General features: G+C 49.2%; 1 protein-coding gene across 1 annotated transcript in view; it reads right to left on the reverse strand.

Moving 5' to 3' along the window:
- Window positions 1–26,266, reverse strand: part of MOB1A (MOB kinase activator 1A) — a 33,091-nt gene extending 6,825 nt beyond the window's left edge. Inside the window, exons 1-4 of the mRNA XM_040414400.1 lie at window positions 25,846–26,266; window positions 25,254–25,420; window positions 19,647–19,740; window positions 14,288–14,421 (exon numbers count right to left, since the gene is read on the reverse strand). Coding sequence (XP_040270334.1) covers window positions 14,288–14,421; window positions 19,647–19,740; window positions 25,254–25,420; window positions 25,846–25,859 — 409 coding nt within the window. The 5' untranslated portion in view covers window positions 25,860–26,266. The remainder of the gene's footprint in view (window positions 1–14,287; window positions 14,422–19,646; window positions 19,741–25,253; window positions 25,421–25,845) is intronic.
- Between the last annotated feature and the right edge of the window lie 611 nt (window positions 26,267–26,877).

The following is a 26,877-nucleotide window of genomic DNA, read 5'->3' on the forward strand; positions in this document are numbered from 1 at the left end:
TTTTTTTTTTTACTTTTTTACCCACTTAATAGTCCCACAAGGGGGACTAGAACAGGCAATCTTTTGATTGCTTCTAAAAATACAATGAACTATCCCTATAGTGCATTGCATTTTAATGTCAGTGCTGAACCGACATTGACCAGCAGGCTGCGCCAAATAGGCACAGCCTGGTGGAGAACACTCAAGGCAGGCTTGGGGCCTACATTAGGTACCAGCCAGCCTATACACACATCGATGGGAGACAGAGGGAGTCCGCTCCCTCTGTCATCACTTACATGTGGCGGGTGCCATTGCCCGCGGCATGTAAAGGAGTAAACAGTCCAGATCGGCACTCCTGCCGTTCCAGGCTGTTAGAGAAGGAGCGCAGCTTTGCGGTCCCTTAGTGACCGCTGTAAAAAGGCGTGTGGGCTGTCACTAAGGGGTATTCCAGTTGTTGGACATTATCCCCTGTCCACAGGATAGGGGACAACTATTAGATCAGTGGGGATCCTAGCACTGGGATCCCCACCGATTACGAGAATTGGGGCTCCGTACCCGCTGCAGCCCTACTGAAACAAACAGAGCAACCGGTTAGGCACGTGTGTGACCGCTCCATTTATATCTATGGGAATTCCAGAGATAGGTGAGCGCTGTACTCTGCTATCTCCAGAACTCCCATAGAAATTAATGTAGCAGCCACGCGCATGTGCAACCGGCCACTCCATTCATTACAGGGGGGCTGCAGAGGGTAAAGGGGCTCTGTTCTCATGATCGTGGGGGTCCCAGCGATAGGACCCCCACGGATCTAATAGTTATCCCCTATCCACAGGCATACCCCTTTAAGGCTTTGTACATAGAGCCCCCCCTGCTCTCTGGGGAAGGACTGTACAGTTTCCTGAGGACTAATAATAACCTATGATAGTTCTGGTAACAGACACCCATTCAGTTCAGCTGCCATAATGCACACACCTACAGGAAGGGCATCTCCAATATGGCCTCCCGCAGGAGGTTTTTCTACATAAAATAATAGCCATTATTTGTCTTCAGACTTAAAAGGCATACAGGAGACAACCATAGCTGAAGGCTAGTCTCGCCTGGCTTGTTACTACAAGGATAATGACAGGCAGTGAAAGGTGTGAAGTCATGTACATCATCCCCAGCCTCCTACACCCAGGAAACGTCAGGCCACGTAACCATAGGAGTCATCCAAGTGAGGTGAAGCTGAAGTGGATGGAGAAACTATTCGGCCTCCTTCACATGAGCTGCGAGGAATGTGTCAGGTTCTGCTCTATCAACAGATGGTTTTGAACACAAGTTATATCAGGTCCGTCTGTGACGGCGTTCAGGGTTTCAGTTTTTTTACCCATCAGGGCTGCATACGTTTTTCATGTACGTAGGGGAAAAAAAAAAAAATAAATTAAAGAACACCATCCAGCATGCTCTAGCAACCAGTGAACGGACCATCACTGGAGACATGCGCAGTAAAGGTCTTCTCTCCTGTGCAGGAACAAAAGGCTGTACAGAACATGCCAAAATTCTGAAAAAACGGGGAAGGCGTGCGGTTACGGGAATCAAACTATAGCAAGATACAGACAAATAACCCAGCCGTTAAAATAAGGGGGAGGGCGGCATTACAGAGAACAGGGATTGAACTTTGGTGCATTGAGGGTTTGGCCAACATTTCACTTGCATATTTTAAATACGTGCATTTTCTGCTAAAGGCAGCCACAGATTTCAAAAGGTAATGTAATGTGTTAATTCTCTACACAAGCCCCCCGCGCCACTCTGTAAACCAGAGGACAGACCGCCTTAAAGGGAATGGTGCAATTCACACTTGTTTTTCACCGTTGGTCCATGCAGAAAACCTGCACCATTCTTGCCCATTTTCCATCAGAAAGGTACAGATGGACCCGGAGACCATATGCATGTCCAGACTAAGGCTACTTTCACACTGACGTTTTGGCTTTCCGTTTGCGAGATCCGTTCAGGGCTCTCACAAGCGGTCCAAAACGGATCAGTTTTGCCCTAATGCATTCTTAATGGAAAAAGGATCCGCTCAGAATCCATCAGTTTGCCTCCGTTCTGTCTCCATTCCGCTTTGGAGGCGGACACCAAAAGGTTGCTTGCAGCGTTTTGGTGTCCGTCTGACGAAACTGAGCCAAACGGATCCGTTCTGGCACACAATGTAAGTCAATGGGGACCGATCCGTTTTCTCGGACACAATAGAACACAGATCTGTCCCCCATTGACTTTCAATGGTGTTCAAGACGGATCCGTCAGGGCTATAGAAGACATAATACAACCGGATCCGTTCATGACGGACGCATGCGGTTGTATTATTGTAATGGAAGCGTTTTTGCATGACGGATCCGCAAAAAAGGCTAGTGTGAAAGAAGCACTATCAGTGTTTTGGGGACAGAAGTCAGAACAGCCAGACGGCCTTACATGTACAGAAGTGATTGTGCAGGGAGGAGGAGGGGAGTAGTCTCCATCACCTACAATAAATGGTGGATCCTGTGTCATCTGCCCCCAGCTTTACAATAAAGGAGTTACCTCAATAGGCAGCGTCCGCTTACTGTAAGCCCTTCTTCTGGGAGGTGGATGCTCATCTCCACGATCTGCGCTCTTACATCATACATGTCGTAGATCTAAGCTCATCTGGCACTGATCCTGTATCATAGCCCAGCCAAGTGTGCAGCCCTGACATGGCTTATCTGCTGAAACCCAACATGCCTTCACTACCGCCCTACACAGCAACCGCAATGCAGTTTATTCACTATGACAGGAGCAATAACGGCCGGCAGCTGCCGTGCCCATTTGGTTGCTGGGGTGTTTGCTGTGCACAAATAATGATGTGAGATCTGGGAGCAGGTGGCGGGCTGCCCGCAGCTGTAGTCCAGGGACAGCTTGTGACTCCCTCCCGTGGCCAAAGGTCACATATGTAAGTGTAAGGCACAGATATGGCTGATGTAAAAGAGGAACCAGAACAGAATCCTGTCTCCCTCCCCAGCCTGGATTGTAATACAAGCTTTTCTGCGCCCAGTGCCCATAGCCTGTGCCAGTCATCCTGCTGGGTCAAGTGCACACGAGTAAGTAAGGCCCCATAATAAGGGTGCCCTGAGAAGTAACATGGCCGAGTACACACATCTCTTACGGCCGTCCCACATAATGTCCAAAACCGCCAATTACAGAGGGACCTGGTCGACCATCTATATGTCTGTATGGGGCATCCCAATTCTTCCCAGATGGCAGAAAATAGGAATTGGGCAGTTGGATTTCAACATGCCCAATCCTTTGCCCTCAAGCAGCTGCCAGAAGTGTCTGGATATGGCTTACCACCCTTTCCCTACTGAAATCATTTCCAACCAAGCCAAGTGGGTGGTACATTAGAAGGAACAGCCGCTGGCCAAGACACCGATCATTAGCCTCATGCATGCGACTGTATGTTTGGTCCGTATCCGATGCACATTTTTTTGTGGCTTGGATGTGGACCCATCCGTCAATGGGGCCGCAAAAGATACGCACAGCACTCCGTGTGGTGTCCGCATCCGTATGTCTGATCCATAGCCCCAGAAAAAAATAGAACATCTCCTATTCTTGTCCGTTTGCACATGGCCAGGACTCATTTTTTTGAGGATCCATGGATATGGTCATATGCATGAGGTCTAAATGTATGCCAACTTTTAGTCTATTTACTGAAATGCAGGTAGACCATAAAATAACAGCCACCTCATCAAGGTTGCAATAGCGCCTGTACAAGCCTCAGACGCCTGCACAGGCAAGTGAACTCTTTGAAAAATTGCTCATGCGCATGAATGAGAGCACTGCGCCCTGTGAACAGCACAGCAATACCTACACATCCAATAACAAACCTCCATACTCACAGGTCTAGGGTAGGCAGCGAATAAGCAGCTTTGTTATTAGGGAGGGAGGCTGCTGACTGGCCAATTAGAGCACGCTATTGCTCCATGCATGTGTGGAGGCATCTCCATCTTTACCACCTCCAGACCCAATGAAGTTGTGTGGGGTAAGCAGCCTCTCATAGTGCCATTATCAAACAGTTTCAGTGGTAAAAGGGCACAAAAAAAAAATCAATTTTCGGCTAGTCCTGTAGCCCTGCACCCTCTTTCTTGACCCCCCTCCCATGGAGCAGACTGTGGTTTTAAAGGGAACCTGTCATCAACGTTATGCTGACCTCACTGAGGGCAGCATAAAGTAGTGACAGAAATGCTGATGTCAGCGGTGTGTTGCTCATGAGCTAAAAGTAAGTGGTTGCTGAGATCCAGCATCATAATCATTGCAGCACAGGCCTTGAAAAGAGTCCAATCTACCTGAGAAGAGTCCTGGTTATAATCTCCTGCTCTCTCACCCATCTGCTGATGATTGGCAGTTCTCTCCTAGAGAGAAAGGGAGAAAACCAGGTAGAAGACTGTCAGCCATCAGCAGGAGAGCAGGACTTCATGTATACCCATGACTCTTCTCAGGTGGCCGGGACTCTTTTCCAGGCCCAGTCTGTAATGATTGTGATGTTGGTTCTCGGCAATCACTTACTTTTAAACTTATAAATGACAGACCGATTAAATCAACTCACCTGTCTCTACTTTATTCTGCTGTTAGTATGGGTAGCATAAAGTTGATGACAGGTTCCCTTTAATAATGTAATGATGGATAAGGCTTCTATTACATCTGCGCTGTTAATTCTGGTTTTGAAATCCGGCAGAGGATCCGAAAACCAGAATTAAACGGATCTGTGCCATTTAATACATCTGGGTGCATCCTTTTATGCTGGATCCGGTAGGAAAATCATTGTAGGGTCCCAGATATTTTTTTTTTCTGCGGCTTTGTGTCCGGCACCAAAATGGAACAGTCATACTTACGCATCCTGATCAGTTTTATCCCCATTGACAACGAATAGGGACAAAACGGAAAACGAGATTTTGTAAAACTTACCAGTAAAATCTCTTTCTCGCTCTTCATTGGGGGACACAGAGACCATGGGTATAGCCATGTCCTCTAGGAGGCGTTGACACTAGATAAAGCTGTCAGCTCCTCCCCTGGCAGCTATACCCCCTCCAGCCTGGAGAGAGAGCTTCAGTTTGTGAGAAGCAGTAGGAGAAGCAAGTAAACCAACGAAACAATGTGGAACAGCAACAATGCCAAGAACCGAACCAGGTTCTAACCAGCAACAGCAACAACTGTGGCCGAACAACAATACTGGGTGGGTGCTGTGTCCCCCAATGAAGAGCGAGAAAGAGATTTTACTGGTAAGTTTTACAAAATCTCGTTTTCTCGCCCATATTCATTGGGGGACACAGAGACCATGGGACGTCCGAGAGCAGTCCAACAGGGAGGGAAAAACCACAGACCCATGAAGCAAGCGTCCGTGCAGTCAACTAAGAACTGTCGCCTGCAAGACGACGCGGCCCACGCAGCGACCCTTGATGCATAAGTATGCACCTGGCAACTTCTTGCGAACATGTGCAAGGAGGACCACCTTACATTACTGTGCAGCCAAAACGCGATTCCTCCTAGCCCAAGAAGCGCCCACCACTTTGGGGGAGTGAGCCGTAACACCTAAGGGTGAAACCCCGCTCCGAGCGCGGTAAGCTGCAGCACTGCCAAACAGAATCCAACGTGCAATCGCCCTTTGGGGGCCGCCAATCCCCAGCGATGACCCTCCTGAGAGAAAAAAAGGGGGTCCGTACGCCGAGAGGGACTGGAGGCTGCTAATAATGAGTAGAGCACTGACAACGTCCATAATATAAACACCCTTCCGTAGGGCGCGAAGGAAAGGAACGTGCTATGGAAGTCAGAGACTACCTTCGGGAGAAGGAATGCTGAGAAACCATATTCAGATCCCAAGCTGTAAGGACGATACAGAGGAACCATATGTGCCGCTCCTTGAAAGAAGATTCCCACGGACACCAGGGAACCTGGGAGGCTGCCCAAGACGGAAGCACCAACACCTGACCCATCAAGGAAACAAGGGCTAAACCAAATGTCCAACTCTTAAAGTAGAAAGGAGAGAGAAAACCCCAAAGTGAGGGGAACATCCTGGCTTCAGAGAAGCCTCAGAAGGACCTGCAGGTCCAAGAATAGATACTGGCGATGCAGACTTCCTGTCCTGAATCATAGTGTGGAAGGTATCCGCCGAAAAACCCTCTCCACGTTAGAACGGCGGTCTCAATAGTCACGCCGTCATTGAAAAGGTCATGTAAGACTGAACCCCTTGAAAGAAGGACGTCTCTGAGTGGCAGTGACCCAGGGACGTCTCCAGGAGAACGAGGTCGGCGTATCACGCACGACGAGTTAGTTTCGGAGCGACTAGGATATGTCTGAATGTCCTCCATCCGGACCTTACGTAGAACCCTGAGAAGGAGGGGAAGAAACTCCCGCCAAGGAGAATCAGGACCTCCATGGCAGATGCTTCCGGAACTCCGCCTCTGGAGAGAAGGCGAAAGCCCTTGTGCAGATACCGTTAGCACACCCGGACCAATGGAAGAGTCCCTGTAGGAGGAAGAATGTGGAGGTCGTCACAGCCCACCAGTTAGGACCAGATCGTGTCTGGAATGGAAAGGCACTAAATGAATACCCCATGCAACGCAGGTGAGGGAAGGTAGCAATGTAGGAACTACCAAGGCATACGTGGTGACAATGAACAATGAGCCAGAGGGGGAAAAACAGGAGAAGTAATAGGCTAGGTCTAAGCCCCTACCCTGTAAGAGACCGACGCTATACAGAAGTAGCCAAAGATCAAGCGGCCGTGCCAAAAGAACTCCCCCCGAGAAGGAAGCCAGGCAAGGGAAGTCACACTGCAATGCCAGCCCCATATCCCAGCCGAGGAGGGAACACCCGTGGAAACCACCGATCCGGTGCTAAAGAGTCCACCGCCCAGCGAGGGGCTGTGCAGTAAGAACCCAAGCATGTAGGGAAAATAATACCGCTACCACAGTGGTAGCCAGCGCTTGCCCGGCAATGCAAAAACAGAGGTCCGATACTATCCGTAGAAACCACTCGCCACACTGCCCCAGTTGCGTGGAGCTAACCCTAAAAATTCTACCTGGAAGGGCGCTGAACAGGCGCAACTGCCAAGCTAGCTCCAGGGTAGGACCCTTACCAGAAGGGGATCTCCCACCGCAGCGACCATGAACTCGAACATTAGCGACAAGCTGAACATGGAGGAAAACAAGCTGTAGGAGCTAAATCAGAGTCGCCAGCATAACCACTTCCCCAGACAATGGGGAGTGGTGGATAGAGAATACGGAGTCAGCGAAAAGAGTCGACCCGCTGGAACGTACTCACTAGGCAAGTACAACGGAGTATGTATTACATATTGATGCGGACAATATCAGGACCGACCGGAGCAACAGAGGCCCAAGGAGATGGGGGGGGGGGAGAGGGAGTCTGTCTTCCAAGTGATGCTAGGAACCCCCCCTTCCTGCACCGGCCGTGTCACAGACCGGCCAGACTGAATGGGGGCGTCACCCCGCTGGCCGGACCGTTGATAGCGGGGGTCGGGCAGAGAAGGCGCGGGCCGGAGCACGGCCAATTGTGCTGTAGTTAACCCCTTCCGGAGCGGCCCGACGGCATCCGCTCCAAGGGGTGTAATGTGGGAGGAGTCGGGGGCGGAGTCTCCTACACATGTATGACCGCCTGCCCTGCTGGCCGCCATATGTTTTGAGCGGGCGGCAAAAATCGCGGCCGGTCGAACGCAGGGCGGTTAACCCCTTCCCGGAGCAGCGGCGTCCGCTCCGAAGGGAGTAAATGTGTGGGGGGGCGGAGGCGGAGCTCCTCCGCATGTGTGAACGGCCGCTATATTCTTTGAGCAGGGCGGCAAAAATCGTGGCCGGAACATAAAAGCGGTGCCGGCCGAACGCAGGGTGGTGAACCCCCTCAGGAGCGACGCGCCTACAACACGATTACAGCAGTAATTAGGGGGCAAGCTCACAGTAGTGTAATGTACTACCTTGCTCTAAAGTTATTTGGGCGCACCCTTGCTGCGCTCCGCTCCCTGCATGTAAATAAGGCACTAGGGAGTTATAAGTCCACCTAATTTGGCGCCAGTAAGCATACCGCACCTATTAACCCCCTAAGTCCTCCTCAATCAACCAAACGGCCTGTGCCGGAGGGGAATGCTTCAGGGGTGCTGGGCTATGCTGAAGCCCTGTCTGGTCGCAGACTATTGCCACCAAGAGGGAGGGGTGACCAACCCAGAGGGTTAAATACTCACCTAGTCCCGTGTACTCACCTCTCTTCACTCTCCTGCCGCCATCTTCACCACTCCTCTGGTCCAGCAGGGTCACCCCTTCAGCTACTGGCACCGTAGTGGCAGGACGCTGGAAAGGGGGGCTTGGATGGGTGACCCCTTGGCTGGCGGGATGCAGGGGATCGAGGCTGCCCTGGTCCACCTTGTCTTCTGTGGGGGACGCAGCAGTGCGGGACACCGGCACTGGCGCAAATCGACCCCGGGAGAACAGGGAGGTGAGGCGTCCACTGTTGTCCCATCTGAAAAAGAAGGAAAAAAATAAACTAAAATAAAAAATCTTCAGGAGATCCCTGCAGAGCAGGGAGGTCTTGCCTCCTATTGACACCAGAAAAAACTGAAGCTCTCTCTCCAGGCTGGAGGGGGTAAAGCTGCCAGGGGAGGAGCTGACAGCTTTTACTAGTGACATCGCCTCCTAGAGGACATAGCTATACCCACGGTCTCTGTGTCCCCCAATGAATATGGGCGAGAAAAACATTTAACTGAAATCGCAGATGTGAAAGTATCCTAAGCAGATTGTGGCTGGCACCTGTGTGGGGGCGGCAGAGGAAAGACCCATGAGGACAGGGCCGTTGCGAGGATTTTTGCCGCCCCCTTATGACACTCACTCTCTGACAGAGAGACACACACACACACACACACACACACACACACACACTCTCTGACAGAGAGACACACACACACACACTGACAGAGAGACACACACACACACTCTGACAGAGAGACACACACACACACTCTGACAGACAGACACACACACACACACACTCGCTGACAGAGAGACACACACACACACACCTACCCACTGAAACACCAGACATCCCAACCTGCAAAAACTCATTTCAGGGAGGTTTTCTTTTTTCTTTTCTTTTTTTAAAACTTTTGTATTACATTTTCCAAACCTATGCAGTATCTGCACACTTTGCTCTATGGTGTGGAGGACTGGGCTCATTACCCTGCCCCAAATTATCCTATTTATGTATATGATTAAAGGGATTCTGTCACCACCTATAAGCCCTGTGAGCTAAACACATGCTCATGTCCAGGGCAGCATTCTGATTTCTAAGGTTGCCTTACAAAAGCTATATGTGGCTTTATTCAGCGGAAAAACAGGTTTTACTAACCTGTCAATCATTGAATTAAGGTGCCCAAGCAGGGGAGGTCTGTGGATGCATGGTGCCCGGCCGCACGCATCGCCGTTCGTGCCCAGCGCCGCCTTCTACTCCTCAGTGCCGCCTCTCCCTCCTTCCGCTTTGAGATCCCTCGCGTGCGCACAGGCTCAGCCTGATGCGCCGTTGCGGACTGCTGGCATCGGCTTCTTCTTGCACTGTGCGCACGCGCCGAGAAGGGGGCACTGCTACAGGTTGCCGGAAAGGTTTACTGCGAGTAAACTAGAGATGGGAAGTTCAGATCTTTCACATGAATCGGTTCATTTGAATCAGTTCATTCAAATAAACCGATTCATGAATCGAATCTTTCGTTCATTCGCTGAGTTGACAAGAAGCAAGTGAACCGAAGCTTAGGTTGCGCAATGCGCATGCGCGGATGCTTTGATTCACTCGCTGAGTCGGCTCTTGGTCTGAGTCAGGAAGTTTATTCTTTAAAACCCTGTGTGTAATTATCTACCCCACTGTAGGAAAAAAAAATCAAGCATCCAGGGGGGGTGAATTTAACACTGGGGTAAATAATATAATTAAAATGGAGGGTTAAATGTGTAAAATATATAAAAAAAATACATCTCAATAGTTCTATAGCTACTGAATGAGACAGAAGGGATGCCTTTAACATAAATATCTCCTTGAGAAGCCAATTTGACCCTAAAGGGTTAATTCAACCTGTAATCTAAACTCTGTCCTGTCACTTCTCTTATCTCTCTGCTCTGCTATCAGTAAACCTTTCCTATGTGTCAGGGAGCCGATAGAGGAGACTCCCTGAACCTCCGGGAGACTTGAGATCCCTGAAATACACACACACAAACTCACTGATAGACACTCACTCACTGGCAGACAAACACACACATACTCACTGACAAACACACAGACACTTACTGACCGACAGACAACCACACTCACTCACTGACATACACACATACATTTACTGACAGAAAGACAGACATACATACATACACTCACTCACTGACATAAATACACAGGCAGACACTCACTCAGTCAAACACTTAAACACTCACCTTCCTCGGGTCCAGTCTGGTGCAGCTCCTCAGTCCTCCAGCGCGCCGTTTAGTATGCCGGGGCCGGAATGACGTCATATTCCGGCATCACGAGGGAGTGGGGAGCTGCTAGAACAGCTTCCCTTGCCGCCCGCCTCCTCTCCTCCGGTAATTTACTGGCAGAGCAGGCACCTGCCATCAGGGTAAGCAGATGCCTGCTCTGCCATATTTAAGAAGGACCTCCACCTCCTGGCACCCCTGTAACGGCGCTGGGGGCAGCTCAAGAGCCTCTCGCCCAGGGCTGCAGGCCCAGTCAGGGGGAGCCCACCAGGGCGCCCCCAGCAGGCCGGCGCCCTAGGCGAACGCCTAGTTCGCCTATATGGTTGCACCGGCCCTGCATGAGGACTGTGAGTAGGCCGACCAATATCTGGGGACAAGCTCCTACAGTATATGTATGTGGAGCTTTCAGAGCTGGAGGCAGCACCAGGTCCCATCAGCTGTGCCGGTCTGGGGTGTGCAGTTGCTCAAGTAGCAATTCCCTATGGCTCTAGTTTAGCAGAAAACTGCTCTGGATCAGCGGCAGCCAGCTAGCTCAACGCAACTGACAGGAGGATGGATGGACAGCACGGACATCTGCTTCCACACCTTAGGACCACTAAGAATGCAGTGCGGCGGCATTCTTCTAACTGCAGAGCCATCAGAGGCGAGGTCGCTGCCAGACAAGATGTCTACTCCGGTGTCAAGGCTGGAGAGGTATGATGAAGTGCTGCTCGCCGAGGCACTCTCCTGTCCTGTGTTCTCCCCTTCACTGCCACCAGGTCCTCGGCCGACGTCCACCAACTGAGCCAGGCTCACAATTACATTACTGCTCTGACTGCACCAGCATGCCCTGGGTAGCCTCTTATAACGAGGGACAGAAGAATAATCACAGGCTCAGCTGCTCAGCCAGGGCATGCTGGTGCAGTGTAGTCAGGACATTACATTTGTCTCATCAGTACTATGCCTGCAAAAGAGCTGGAGATATTTCTGCTCTGTCATCTCATATGTGGGATTTACAGAGCAGAACAGCTTAATGTGGGGTCAATCATGGTGCTGATGGCCCAATGTAGTATGGAAGATACAGAGCACTGATAACGTGGCTGCCTGTGCACCCAGACATGATGTGATCTGACAGAGGTTAACATAACACCCTGACTACACTGCACCAGCATGCTCTGGCTGAGCAGCCTCTGATCGATCCCTCTCATCAGGGCATGCTGGTGCAGTCAGGATGCTGTGTTTGCATTTTTGGCTGCGTTATATTTTAAAAATGATGAGAAAACATGAGTTTTTCAATGACATAACAGTCAGATAAATGTAGAACTATCTAAATGTGCCATTTACTCAGGGAAGTCACTTACAGAGTAGACTAGTAATGGTTTCCCTGCATAGGTAGCGACCTTTTAACGTTATAAAGGCCTCAATTATTTATTATAATTACTGCAACTTTCGTACTTCTCCTCGGCAAAAAATACTCTTCAAAAATGCCAAAGGGAGTATTTTTACTCTTCCAGAAAAAGTGTAGTGCGACCGCTGCACCACGAGGACCGCGAGTGTCCCACCTATCAGAACATTCCGCTGAATAGCGTCCTATAAACTGAGTTTCCACTTTCACTGCGAAAATATACAGATAAATTAATCTGAAATGATGGGGACAAGTAGCGATGTCATAATAGAGTACAATGACAAAAGGGTATGGTGATGGCTCTAACCATCGAGGAGGATATACTGTATAAGAAGCCCTTTAGTGTATGAAAAGAACATAAATTGCTTTATAATGGCTCCCGTCTATGCTGCGAGGCCGCCAACACAGTGACCCCATGAGGGCATTTCATGTTCCGGTTTTCGTAGTGTCCAGACCCTCATGTACAAAGTCAGTTTCAAGCAAAGCACTGGTGCCGTCTACAGTAACCCACAGATTCTTTTTTTCCAGCTGAGTTTTCAGAAGAAACAATCTGTTTGTGCCGGCAGCGCTGACATCATCGAGTGTGGTCATGAGATCCGCACATGACCGCGGCCTGAGGAATCGGGCTTGTATCAGCTGCTGATCACGTCTCGTGGCCCAGGACACATGCAGCCTTTACAAAAGCAGGTCCATGAGACGCAAGGAGCGTCGCCTACCGGCGTCTGCCTTGTACAATTATCGGACACCGTTCTAGAGCAAACAGGGAAGTCTGAACAGCGCCGTATAATAAACTTCTAATGATTAACACTGTAAGAGAGGGCCACCCGGGTAATGTGACTGCCTGGCATTGGTAATATACACTGCTATAAAATACAGATAACCATAAGCCATACATCATGCTAAGGAACGGGAAGTTGGCAGCAATTTTGATGTGAAACCCATGAAAAAAATGTGCTTTTACCCCATAAGTTTCACCTACTGAAGTGAGTGGGAGCAGCGCTGCGTAACCAGAGCTACCGAAGACCCGACCTATCCTGAGGGCACCCCAATATCAAAATCCCAGAGAACCCCTTTAATGTCTGAAACTATGTCTAGATTAAGTCCAGAGAACACACATTGCTTGCCAATTCAAAGCGGACACTTTCATATCGGAGTTAATGGAGGGTTGGTCACACGCAACTACAGACTTCAATGGAAAGAGCAGCCCTAATCTCCCAAAAGGTGAGGATCCAGGAGGTGGGACCGGCAGCCATCAGGCATTGCTGGCCTATTCTGTGGAGAGGCCACAAATATGTAAGATGGGGACATCACTTTAAAGGGCATCGGTCAGATTTGTAGGTAAGACACTGGCTGACCTGTTACATGTGCGCTTGGCAGCTGTGTTGGTCCCATGTTCATATGTCTGCATTTATTTTATGTAAATGAGCCTCTAGGAGCAACGGGGGCGTTGCCATTACACCTAGAGGCTTAACTCCCTGCTGTGCCGTCTGCACTTTGATTAACAGGTCAGGCCTGATCACATTTACACTGCCTGGCCCTGCCAATCAGAGTGCAGGGGATGTGGTAGTTGCAGAGAGAGCGGAGCTTTGAGGTTTAATGGTAACGCCCCCGTTGCTCCTAGAGGCTCATTTGCATATATTAAAACATCATTTTTCTCAGCAATGTGGGCACATATGGACATGGGACCAACACAGATGCCTTCAGCGCACATGTAACAGGTCAGCCAGTGTCACAGGTACATATCTGCTGATGCCCTTCAAGTAGTTCAGTAGTTCAGGTAGTGCAGTCCGCATCCGTAGTTCCTTTCCGCAGCCCTGCAAAAAGATAGAGCCTGTCCTATTCTTACCCGCAATCGCAGACAAGAATAGGCATTTCTATCACAGGGCCGGTCATGTGCGGTCCGCAAAATGTGGAATGCACATGGCCAGTACCCACATTTTGAGGACCGCAAAACAATTGTGGATGTCTGGATGGACCTTTAACCTGACACTGATATCAAACTCCTGTCATCTCCAACACTAACTGGGATTGACTAGGTAAAGCAGCTAAGGGAAATCAGATCCATTAGGGTCCATTCACACGTCCGTAAGTGTTTTGCGGATCTGCAAAACACGGACACCGGCAATGTGCATTCCGCAATTTGCAGACCGCACATTACTGGAAGAATAGGAAATGTTCTATTTTTTTGCGGAAACGGAAGCACAGATGCGGAAATGCAAATCGGCAAATGCCCCATTGAAAATGAATGGGTCGGCACCCGTTCCGCTAAATTGCGGAATGGATGCGGACCCATTTTGCAGACGTGTGAATGGACCCTTATGTGTATAGCCTGAATGACAAAATCCTTTATATTTTACCAGCAGAAATGCAGTAATGACATCTATTGGGCTTTTATCACATAGAATCAGGTTCTAGTAACTGCAGACTGACTTACCTATCTTGGAGGGGAATAGCGTCTCATCATCCAGCTGGTCTTGAACCCAGGTCATCAGGTAATCAATATACTTGGGTGCAGAACACTTGATGGGCTTCTTAATGTTTGTGCCATCTGCCCAGTGATATTCGTACCTGTAAGACATAGAAACCTGTAAAGGATCCGAACCTCATCTGTGCTAGATTTACTTTACAAAAAGAGAAGTATTTAGAAATTCCAAAAATACAGTTCACTCCTTCACAATTCTCATTTGTATAGTTTTGTCCACTGTAGCATACATTAAAGAGAACCTATCACAAGGAACTGCGGTCAGCATGATATACTATCTCTGTAATATTGTATACATAGCCGTCAGTCACTGATCAGACCCAGGTACAACGGAGCTCCGAAAAAGAAGAGACTTAAAGGGGTTGTCTCACTTCAGCAAGTGGCATTTATCATGTAGAGAAAGTTAATACAAGGCACTTACTAATGTATTGTGATTGTCCATATTGCCTCCTTTGCTGGCTTGATTCATTTTTCCATCACATTATGCACTGCTCGTATCCAGGGGTTATGACCACCTTGCAATCCAGCAGCGGTGGTCGTGCATAGGCCGGCATACACACCTCGTATCTGTGCTGCAGCAGTGGCCATAACCCCTGGAAACGGGCAGTGGATAATGTGATGGAAAAATGTATCTGCACACAAAAAAAAAGAGAATTTGTCTAAAAAATCCAAGTGTTTATTTTGTATTAAAAAAATCCGTAAAATAGGTTCCAGCAGACAAAAAAAAACAAATCAAGCCAGCAAAGGAGGCAATATGGACAATCACAGCACATTAGCTGCAGTGGGACAACCTCTTTAATTGTAGAAATGACAAGTTTTACTGAATCTTTTCCCACAAAATGACAGATCCATCTATTCAGCTCATCCGGCTCTACAACACGCTGATTGGTGACAGGTTCTCTCCAAGGCCTCATTCACACATACGTGGATTTTCACGGACCACGGTCCGTGAAAAGCCGGCCTGCCTTCCTGCTGAGTGCACGGCGTCATTGGTTGCTATGACAGTGCACTTAGTGCCGCCGCTGTACAGTATAGATCATAAGAGTGTATTACTGTACAGCGGCGGCAGCACGAAGCGCACGGCGTCATTGGTTGCTATGCACTCAGCAGGACGGGTTTTCACGGACCGTGGCCTGTGAAAATCCACGTATGTGTGAATGAGGCCTAACTGTCTTATTAGCCTGAAACCCAAACCTTTTAATGGCTTTGGCAGCTGGACACCAAGGGGGGAATTTATCAGAGGGGAATATCTGAAGTCTGTGTTGGAGGACTTTGTGCCACATTTATCAAAATGTCACAGGTTGTTTGAGAAGTTTGTCTTGTCCTTAAACCTTCTGTCTAGAGAAGCTCCTCCAGGTTTCCTATTCCACCCTCCTCCTGGAGCGAGATTGCGACTCATTTGCGACTTTTTAAAAAAGTCTCAATGATAAATCTGGAGTGGAGCTCATTAACATAGCTAACCACGCCCACTTTCCCACCCATATTACACAACTGGAGTGAGTGGTGTACACATGCAAAAAGGCGCAAAATTTGGCGGGAGTTTAAAAAGTTGAAAATTTTGGCACAAGCGATTGCAAAAAGGTGGCAAAAGCCCTATTTTGCGACTTTTTGATGCCAGAATTCTGGAGTGAAGGTATGATAAATCAGGGCCCAAGTCTCTGGGACATACTGCAGGGAGACAACTCTCCATGACCCGCACTATGGTCATACCTTCACTCCAGAATTCTGGCATCAAAAAGTTACAAAATAGGGCTTTTGCCACCTTTTTGCACGCGCTTGCCCAAAATGTATGCAATTGCGCAAAAAAATTGCGACTTTTTACACTCGCGCAAAAGTTTGCGCCTTTATGCACGTGTACACCACTCACTCCAGTTGTGTAATATGGGGGGTAAAGTGGGCGTGGTTAGCTATGTTAATGAGCTTCACTCCAGATTTATCAGTGAGACTTTTTTTAAAAGTCCCAATCTCCCTCCAGGAGCAGGAAAACTGGAGCAGCCTCTCCACACAGAAGTGTTAGGTTTAAGGACAAGCCAAAATGTATCAAACAACCTGTGACATTTGATAAATGTGGCATAAAGTTCTCCAACACAGACTGAGTTTTACCTTGTAAGAATGGTCAGGATTATAGAAAAACCTTGGCCGAGTCACGGGTGCGAGGGAGCGGTACTGGGAGCCTGAAGCTACGGGGGCGAGGGAGCGGTACTGGGAGCCTGAAGCTACGGGGGCGAGGGAGCGGTACTGGGAGCCTGAAGCTACGGGGGCGAGGGAGCGGTACTGGGAGCCTGAAGCTACGGGGGCGAGGGAGCGGTACTGGGAGCCTGAAGCTACGGGGGCGAGGGAGCGGTACTGGGAGCCTGAAGCTACGGGGGCGAGGGAGCGGTACTGGGAGCCTGAAGCTACGGGGGCGAGGGAGCGGTACTGGGAGCCTGAAGCTACGGGGGCGAGGGAGCGGTACTGGGAGCCTGAAGCTACGGGGGCGAGGGAGCGGTACTGGGAGCCTGAAGCTACGGGGGCGAGGGAGCGGTACTGGGAGCCTGAAGCTACGGGGGCGAGGGAGCGGTACTGGGAGCCTGAAGCTACGGGGGCGAGGGAGCGGTACTGGGAGCCTGAAGCTACGGGGGCGAGGGAGCGGTACTGGGAGCCTGAACCTACGGGGGCGAGGGAGCGGTACTGGGAGCCTGAACCTACGGGGGCGAGGGAGCGGTACTGGGAGCCTGAACCTACGGGGGCGAGGGAGCGGTACTGGGAGCCTGAAGCTACGGGGAGGGAGCGGTACTGGGAGCCTGAAGCTACGGGGGCGAGGGAGCGGTACTGGGAGCCTGAACCTACGGGGGCGAGGGAGCGGTACTGGGAGCCTGAAGCTACGGGGAGGGAGCGGTACTGGGAGCCTGAAGCTACGGGTGCCGGCTGTCCGGCAGAAATTCCACACAAATTTCTGTGCGTTTCCACGCCAAATGCACACGTGTTACCGTACGTGTTACCGTACTTTCGGATTTGATGCAGTTTTGCTGCAGATTTCAAAACCCGCACGGTAGGTCCATTACCGCAGAAAAAAAGCTGGTACCGCTAGTATCGTATTAGACTTGATCACAAAAAAGTGTTGGTGAAAGATGGGTAGAAAAGTAACTTCAGAAAAAAACCTTCTAAAATATAACTTTTAAATCACCTATATTAAAAGAAATGGTAGGAAAAAATTACCCCCGAAGAAACAAAATATAAATGCCCACAAAAAATGTGACTATAATATAATTAGGATACTGGAGCCTTCCCTGGGTAAATATACAATACAGTGGGCAATGTGTGTGGCATTTACTCACCATTCCTGTAGTTTCTCAGAAAAGATGCCCACGGGCTTGCCACACACATTGCCCACTGTATTGTATATGTATATTTACCCAGGGAAGGCTCCAGTACCCTAACTATATTATAGTCACACTATTTTTGTGGGCATTTATATTTTGTTTCATCATTTTTGTTTCTATTGGGTATTTTTTTTCCTACCATTTCTTTTAATATATGTGACTAAAAGTTATTTTTTAGATGGTTTTTTTCTTAATAAGTTACTGTATTATGCTGCGCTTTTTCTGCACAAGAACCCATGTGGAAAAACTGCAGGTAATCTGCAATGTGTGCAGGTAGGAACTAAAACCAGCCACAACATGAACTAAACATGGCCGCTGCCCTCATTTATTTTACCATTCCATCTAAATACCGTGATCTCACGTAGCCCGGAGGAAGGACATGAAGACAGAATATGACGACAGTACCGATATGCCTCATGATCCAAATTAATTTCTAGAACATATTTAGGAACTACAGTTCAAGATATCCTGCAAATTCTCCACGGAACCATCAGAATAGCCACATTTAATCAACTGGATAATTGGGTTCCGGTGGTCAGACCCCTGATTTAGGGCCCATGCACAAAAACGTGTGTGGCCCCTAAATAGCGGTCTGCAATGCACGGGCACCGGCCGTGTGCCCACCATTTACAGATGTGGACCAATTCACTTAAATGGGTCCTCAATCCGCATGATTCAGTCCGCACCGCAAAAAAGAACACGTTCCATTTATTAGGGGTGGGAAAGCATAGACCGAAATAGCACAGAAGCGCTTCCACTTCGTGCCTCCACTCCGCACCGCTCCGTATCTTGCAGATTATTTGAATGGGTCCGCACACACGACCAGTGCCTATATACCGTGGACCCGCTATTTGTGGGTCACACGCGTTCGTGTGCATGATCCCTCACCTTGACCCTCAGAAAACTCATCTTAAAGGTAAATTCCCATGTGGATGCTGCAGACCCACCCCATGACGATGTTCTGCAACAAGTCAGCTTTGTGTGAATACACCCTAGATTTTTTTTTTACCCCCACAAAAGGAAATTTTGGCCATAAATGTCAAATACAAGGCAGGTACTAGCTTGTCCGTACCGCACACGGCCTAGAACAGTCAGAGCTGTGCGGCCATTTAATCAAAGGACCCCTGTTCTCCTTATAGCGGATGGGACCCCATCGAGCAAACATTTATGACTTAGGGCTCATGCACACAAACGTATTTTCTTTCCGTGTCAGTTTCGTTTTTTTTTGTGGACCATATGCGGAACCATTCATTTCAATGGGTCAGCAAAAAAAAAAAACACGGAAGTTACTCAGTGTGTATTCCGTTTCCGTATTTCCATTCCGCAAAAAGAAAATTAGAACATGTCCTATTATTGTCTGCATTACGGACAAGGATAGGACTGTTAGGGTCCATTCACACGTCTGCAACTGTTTTGCGGACCACACATGGCCGGCACTATGATAGAAATGCCTATTCTTGTCCGTGGCTGTGTATAGTATAGGACATGCTCTATTATTTTTTCCGCGGGGCCACGGAACGGAAGTCTGCTGTCCACATCTTTTGCGGCCCCTTTGAAAATGAATCGATCCGCACCCTTTCCACATAATTGCGGAATGGATGTGGACCCATTATGCAGACGTGTGAATGGACCCTTATATTAGGGGCCAGCTGTTTCATTCCGCAAAATACGGATTGCACACAGAAAGTCATCTGTATTTTTCGTGAATCCATTTTTGCGGACAGCAAAACACATACGGTTGTGTGCACGAGCCCTTATCTGCCACATGTGAATGGTCCCTAAAGGGAAGTAACAAGAATCCTTCATCAGCTCCGAGGTCAGCTGTGCAGGGGCAGGCAGGTGGTCAGAAACAGGAGAAGTGTCCAACAACAAACTGGAAGAGCAGCCATTCAACGCCATCCCCCAAATGCATCTATCCGTGTGGTTCCCCTCAGCAGGCTGGCACATACCTGGGCCCCGCAGACATCACTGAGCAGCTGCTCTCCGTGCAGAACTCGGTGATTGTTCCATACAGCATGTTAATCTGGTTGAAGAAATCCACAGCTGAGGGGGGAAAAAAATACAAATTACTGATAACATTTAGTCCTTGTCCACAAAATCAAGGATGAGATCTGGTTACATTTAGGAAGTGCCCAATGGATGCCTGTAACATATGTCATTGCCGAGCATACGTCTCCTATAGGGAAGTAAGAAGAAACTGCAAGGAATACTCCTCTTTGGGCATCCATCCCTCTGGGGTAACCATGTCTGACGGCCTACAGGCATCACAGCTTAAAATCCTCAACTTGGACCCTTCTCTATTAGACAGAGAGAAGGGCATCTACCTGCGGCATCTGTACCCCATGTGGTACTCGCCACAGGTTGAGGGGGTAAGCAAGAGGGTCTCTCCACATTCAACTATATTGACATCCTCAAGGTGATGCAGTTGTCCCTGTCCCGTCTTCACTCTAATAGGCACCAGGCCAGAAGCCCATCAGAGGCCGGAACAGTTGGCTCAATGCTGTCAGTACCGCCGGGCTGCAAGCAGGAGACCGGGGCATGGAGCTATGTATACCAGTAGGTCACCACAGGGGGGGCAGGGGCATTATTTTAAATAGAGTGGCAGTATGGGATCATTACTAATAAAGGCAGCAGTATAAGGGAGCTTTTTCTTATGACACATATAAGCAGGCAATTCTGTCTTATGGCACACATAAGGGGGCATTATAATGGCATTATGGGGTCACTTGGCTGTACCTGTTGAGAAATAGATTGAGAACCACTGATCTAGAGGACTCTGCACAGCCGGACAGAATATAAAATGTCTATCAAGGCAAGGAAATATATGAAAATACAGGTGTGACCATAAATCATGTACCGCACCTTCCCTAATAGATATCATCCCTAAGGCTACTTTCACATTTGTGGCAGCCTTCGCCGGCTGGTGAAGAGCCTGCTGGATCCGTGCTGCCGCCAGAAGTCCCCTCCGGCCCTATTCACTACAATGGGGGCGGGGCGGAGGTACGGCATGTCAGTTTTATTACGGCCGCCTCTCGACATGTTTGCCGTGCAGCACGCATGCCCTAGCAGCAGCACGGATCCGGCAGGCAGTTCACCAATGTGAAAGTAGCCTAAGCCTTTATGAGCCAGAGGAGGAGGGCAGAACACAGGTACCAGGCTACAGCAGCCTGCATTCTGCATATGGCAGAGGGTGAAACAGCTCATCTAACAACATCCATATAATTGGACTCATCCACTACTGCTCCATTATCAGGATCACCCACACTCAAAAGGAGCCATTCTGATAAACGAATAGATAGAACACGGACAACGTCTGTAAGTGAGGGCTGCAGGAAGACTCCTAGAAGAAAGTGTTGAAACACCACGCATCTACGTCACATCCGGCAAACTGTGCTTTTCTGTGGAAGGAGATTATAAGTCTGGCTCCTGCATCCCCGATACACTACCGGCAAAGTCTCAGTGCAGTCCAGCTCGGGCCTGATGGACCTATAACTACTCGGTGGGTCTTATTCACACAATGCTGTTAGACTGTGTGTTATAGGAGCGACTGAACCATGTTTTAGGTTGTGATTTTGCTGCAATAAAAGCAATAAACTGTAATTTAAAGGGTCACTGAGTTGTCAGAAAATGTTGGAGATATATCAAAGGTTTTGACTGGTGGGGTCCTAAGTTCAGAGACCCCCTGATCGCGAGAGAGAAGTGCTTGCATAGCCTGCTGCAGGGGACGGTCTGAGAAAACCCCATGACTTTCCATTGAGTCTGCCTCGCTTCCTCTCCTGGAGCAGAGAGGGAACATGTGAGCGTTACTCTCATCATTCTAGCAATCAGTGGGGGTCTCAGCACTCGGGTCAAAAACTTTCATGTCTCTGTATCAAAAGTTTTCTGAAAACTCCTGACCCTTTATCCGCCTTGTGTGAATAATACTTTTACCCAAGAACTGATTGATCAGGCCAGCCACGAGTTCCCTGACCCAGACAGCACACCGGGTCTGCAGGTACCAGTCTGTCATCTACTATCTCTGACCATAGCATGTACAACGGAACAGAGACCTGATGCTGAAGTCATGCTGCCACACCAATGACATCACTATGACATCACTGGAACGTCCTAACTGAGAACGGGGGAGGCACATGAACAGACATGTGAGCCATCCTGGCCTCAACATTCAGATCTACATGTAGGGACTGCACAACCTCAGTATAGAAACCTAAGATAAGGCTTAAACAAAAGTAAAAACTAAGGAGGTTCCTGCAGTTAAATCAATCAATCAGGTAATCACATTATGTGCAATGTACAAATACACTTGCCTTAAAGGGGTTGTCCAGGTTCAGAGCTGAACCCGGACATACCATTTTCACCCAGGCGGCACACCTGATGTTGGCATTTCATGCTCCGATGCGCTCCCTTGCCCTGCGCTAGATCGCGCAGGGCACAGGCTCTTTTGTTTATCATAACACACTGCCAGGTGTAAACTACCGCCTGGCAGTGTGTTCGGTGACGTCACCGGCTCTGATGGGCGGGCTTTAGCGCTGCCCTAGCCGTTTTACTGGCTAGGGCAGAGCTAAAGCCCGCCCATCAGTGCCGGTGACATTAACGGGCTTTCTGGCAGCCCCATGGAGAGCCCCAGTCTGTTACTGGATCTCCAAAAAATGCCTTTGCCCTGCGCGATTTAGCACAGGGCAAAGGAGAGCATCCTGTTATGGGGGCTGCCTGGGTGAAAATGGAGGTATGTCCGGGTTCAGCTCTGAACCCAGACAACCCCTTTAAGCAGGACTGATCCCCAAAGGGGTGTTAAAGGGGTTGTCTCACTTCAGCAAGTGACATTTATCAATCTCACAGAACTGGAAGGATGAATCCCTCAAACAAAAATTGAAAGACTCTTGGCTGGCTACAAAAAGGGTTTACAAGCCGTGGTACTTGCTACTAGGTACTAACCATGCAGGGTGCCCAAAGTTTTGCTTCAGGTAGTTTTTTGTAATTTTGAAAATGTAAAAGATGAAAAAAAAAATATATATTTTGTTTAAGACACAAAGGGAATGTGTCATCTTTAAAGGGCTTCTGTTACCCCACTAAACAGTTTTTTTTTTGGTTAGTTTTAATCCTTATACTGCGATTTATGCATACATACTGTAATTAATCATTCGGTTCAGCAGATTATGTTAAAAACTTACTTTTAAAATATGCAAATTACCTTGCTAGCAGCAAGTAGGGCGGCTACTTGCTGGTAGCAGCCGCATCCACCTGGAAGAGAAGCCGCGTCTTCTCTTCCGGGTGTACTTGATGACGTCATCGGCGCAGGCGCATTGAGGATGGAGCGGCCGAGTGAGCGTCCGCCTCTCAGTGCGCCTGCGCCGACTGAATACCGTTACGGCGCAGTCGCGAGATCTTGATAGCAGACAGGACCAGCCAGAGGACGATCCCGTCCATTGGCCCTGTCAATCAACATGCGGAGAGGGCGTCTTTAGGATAGGAGGATGCGGCTGCTACCAGCAAGTAGCCGCCCTACTTGCTGGTAGCAAGGTAATTTGCATATTTTAAAGTACGTTTTTAACATAATCTGCTGAACCGAAATGATTAATTACAGTATGTATGCAAAAATCGCAGTATAGGGATTAAACCTAACCAATAAAAAATAAAAAATGTTTAGTGGGGTGACAGAAGCCCTTTAACTTTATGTCTTTCAGAGATCCTTTCATCATCAACCTACTTAACTGTTCACAGGAACGTAATTTTGACCGGCGGTGCCCAAACTTTTGCATGCCCTGTACCTGCTATCCACAGCTCTGCTCATGCGCACTGGTTTCTGTGGCTGCCTCTCTGCCATGATCATCAGCTCTACTACTGGACTGGAATCAGCACTGATGTGTCCACAAGAGACATCACTGAGAACGCCAGCAGAGCAGATGATCATAGCAGAGAGGAATTAAGCAAGCTGCGGACTAGAAGATAGACACTTGGGAACCAGTGCGCGGGAACAGAGCTGAGGATAGCAGGCAAGTATGATTCCTCCCATAATGGAGGGAGGCTGCAGGCACCTGTGAAAAATTACTTATTCCCGGACAACCCCTTTAATGATGTCTTCCTGTTCTGTCTAGCAGCCCTGAGATGACTGCAGGCATGCCCAGTACTGAACTCCCTCCTCTGGTCTTTACTACTGAGAATGTGTAGCATGGTTTCAGGCATTGTAACTAAGGGCCTTGGAGCAGCATGAAGATACAGAAGAGAACACAGGAGAGGCGAGAACTGATTATCTATCACCACTAGAACACCCTGCTTATCACTGTTTATAGTATAAGGACAGGGTAGAACACAGGAGAGGTGAGAACTGATTATCTATCACCACTAGAACACCCTGCTTATCACTGTTTATAGTATAAGGACAGGGTAGAACACAGGAGAGGTGAGAACTGATTATCTATCACCACTAGAACACCCTGCTTATCACTGTTTATAGTATAAGGACAGGGTAGAACACAGGAGAGGTGAGAACTGATTATCTATCACCACTAGAACACCCTGCTTATCACCATTTATAGTATAAGGACAGGGAAGAACATTTTTTTTGTTTTTTATAATGCCACCCTATGCTGATGGATGTCAGTGTATGGCATCCGTCTGAGGCATTGGATAAAAGGGGTTATCCAATATCAATAACTGCCCCTCCATGTGCCCGGGCCCCTCACAGGGACTAGAAGCAGCCACCCAGGACCCAGGTAAGTATATTCCCTGTGAGGGGCCCAGACAGGTTATTGATATTGGATAACCCCTTTAACATTTATGACATGTATACATTACAAATGCTACAAAATTGTGATGTGAACAAAGCCTTACTGCCAGGCAGCCATGTTATTTCAGGCATTAAAAGGGTTTTCCGGGATCAGGATATTGAGGAGGATAGGCCAACAACAGATTGGGGCCCTCGGCTCCCCCACTGGAAAGCTATACGAATGTGTCTCATGCGACTGCTGCGACTCTTCTCTGTTTACAGGGATCAGACTACCAGGACTGTAAGATTAGGGACTCTTGAGTGGAGAGACACCCGATGACAGTATGCCTGAACAACCCCTGACCGCCCATGTCCACATTTGTCCCTTCCTGTCATTTAGACACAGCTGAGCTAACAGTGCGGCACAGCAGAGCTTTACACATGGACCCAGAACACAGATTTCTGCCGGCATCTAACTGGTGGGAGTGTTCCCACTTCTGCAAACCGGGAAGCAACTAGAAAATATCCGAGAGGAGATGTGTTAGGGGTGTGAGTTATAGTTATTGGTTTAAATATGTCTCTGCCTCCAGACAATCGAGGGGTTCAATCTGCTGGGGGCCCCTAGAACATCCGCACTGTATATTACACCGCAGCACGGAAACAATGTTCTTAAAGGGGACCAAATAGGAGCCAAAGGTAATCTGAGACCTCAACATCAGAAGACACAACAGGCGCGGGGCAGAGCGATGGTGCCCGAGACACTAAACTAACCCCCCGTATAGTGTGGCCCTTGCAGGCGTACGTATGACAAGATGTCTCCCTCCCAGTACATGACTGCAGGCATACTCACTGTTCACAGCAATCCACTCATTGAGATCCTCTCCCTCCGGTAACATGACCGCCTGCCGCAGATTACCGCTGCCGAGCGTGGCCTCCGCATGTTTCAGGAGCTCGTACTGATGCGATCCTTCCGGGATGTTCTTCTTGGGTTTGAATGTTTTTGAAGATCGACTACCGCTGGGGGAACATAACAAAACAACATTATACTAACGGAGGTGACATCATAAAATGTCTGATGACATCATCAGTGGCGTCTGAGCTGGGGTCCCTTTCGTTCACGAGAATCTGTAGGGTCGTCCACTTCAGCAGTTAGATCAGGGCATCAGACTGGCATGACAGGTGATTTACTGCCTGACTACCCCCATGATGACATCATCAGATACCATGGCAATGAGAAGAGGACCCCGATACTAATCACTGTATAATCCCTGTACACAGGGGGAGGACCCATGTCCAGCTCCCCTGCACTCTCCTGAGGATGTGAGGGGCGCCCCGGGAGGAGGGTCTCTGCAGGCCTGACAGCCGGGGCCTCCCCTCACTTCCCCCTTTCTATGCTTGCACTGAAGCGCCCCCCGCCCGTCTCCAGGTTGCCCGCCACTCACAAGAGAAAGCTCATGTTGCCGGGGAAGGAGACTGAGATCTCCGCCCCGCTCCGCTGCGACCGCTTCTCACTATATGATGGGAGGACACGAACACCGACGACTGGCAGCCACTTCCGGCCGAGCCCGCCCAGAAAAAAAAACCTCGCGGGAAGTGCGCAAGGGCGACCACTCACTCCCCCAGCTGCCCCGCCCAGCTTGACAGCGATTACACGCCCCTCTGGGTCATAGTGCAGCGATTGGCTTGACGACTTGTCAGTCTTTACAAGTAGGCGGGGCGTTCAGGGTTTCCAAGAAGCGTGAAGAGAAACGCTTGTCAGCCGGGTGTGTACAGCGCTGCGTCAGGCTGCGTTCTGTGCTGAGGACGGCGGCTGTGGTGTGGCGGCCCCAAGCACAGGCTTCACCCTGATGCAGTTCCCCGGGACAATGACTTCCGCCCGTGCGTGAGACTAAACTACGGCACCCCATTAGGCTCAAAACTAGTGTTGAGCGAACCTGTGTCTAAAGTTCGGGTTATCGAAGTATGGGCTCTTTCACACTTGCGTTATTGTCTTCCGGCATAGAGTTCCGTCGTCGGGACTCTATGCCGGAAGAATACTGATCAGGATTATCCTAATGCATTCTGAATGGAGAGTAATCCGTTCAGGATGCATCAGGATGTCTTCAGTTCCGGTACGGAACGTTTTTTGGCCGGAGAAAATACCGCAGCATGCTGCGCTTTTTGCTCCGGCCAAAAATCCTGAAGACTTGCCGCAAGGCCGGATCCGGGATCAATGCCCATTGAAAGGCATTGATCCGGATCCGGCCTTAAGCTAAACGTCGTTTCGGCGCATTGCCGGACCCGACGTTTAGCTTTTTCTGAATAGTTACCATGGCTGCCGGGACGCTAAAGTCCTGACAGCCATGGTAAGTGTAGCGGGGAGCAGTATACTTACCGTCCGTGCGGCTCCCCGGGCGCTCCAGAGTGACGTCAGGGCGCCCCAAGCGCATGGATCACGTGATCACATGGATCACGTCATCCATGCGCATGGGGCG

This window comes from Bufo bufo, chromosome 1 (assembly GCF_905171765.1).
Source record: "Bufo bufo chromosome 1, aBufBuf1.1, whole genome shotgun sequence".
NCBI lineage: Eukaryota > Metazoa > Chordata > Amphibia > Anura > Bufonidae > Bufo > Bufo bufo.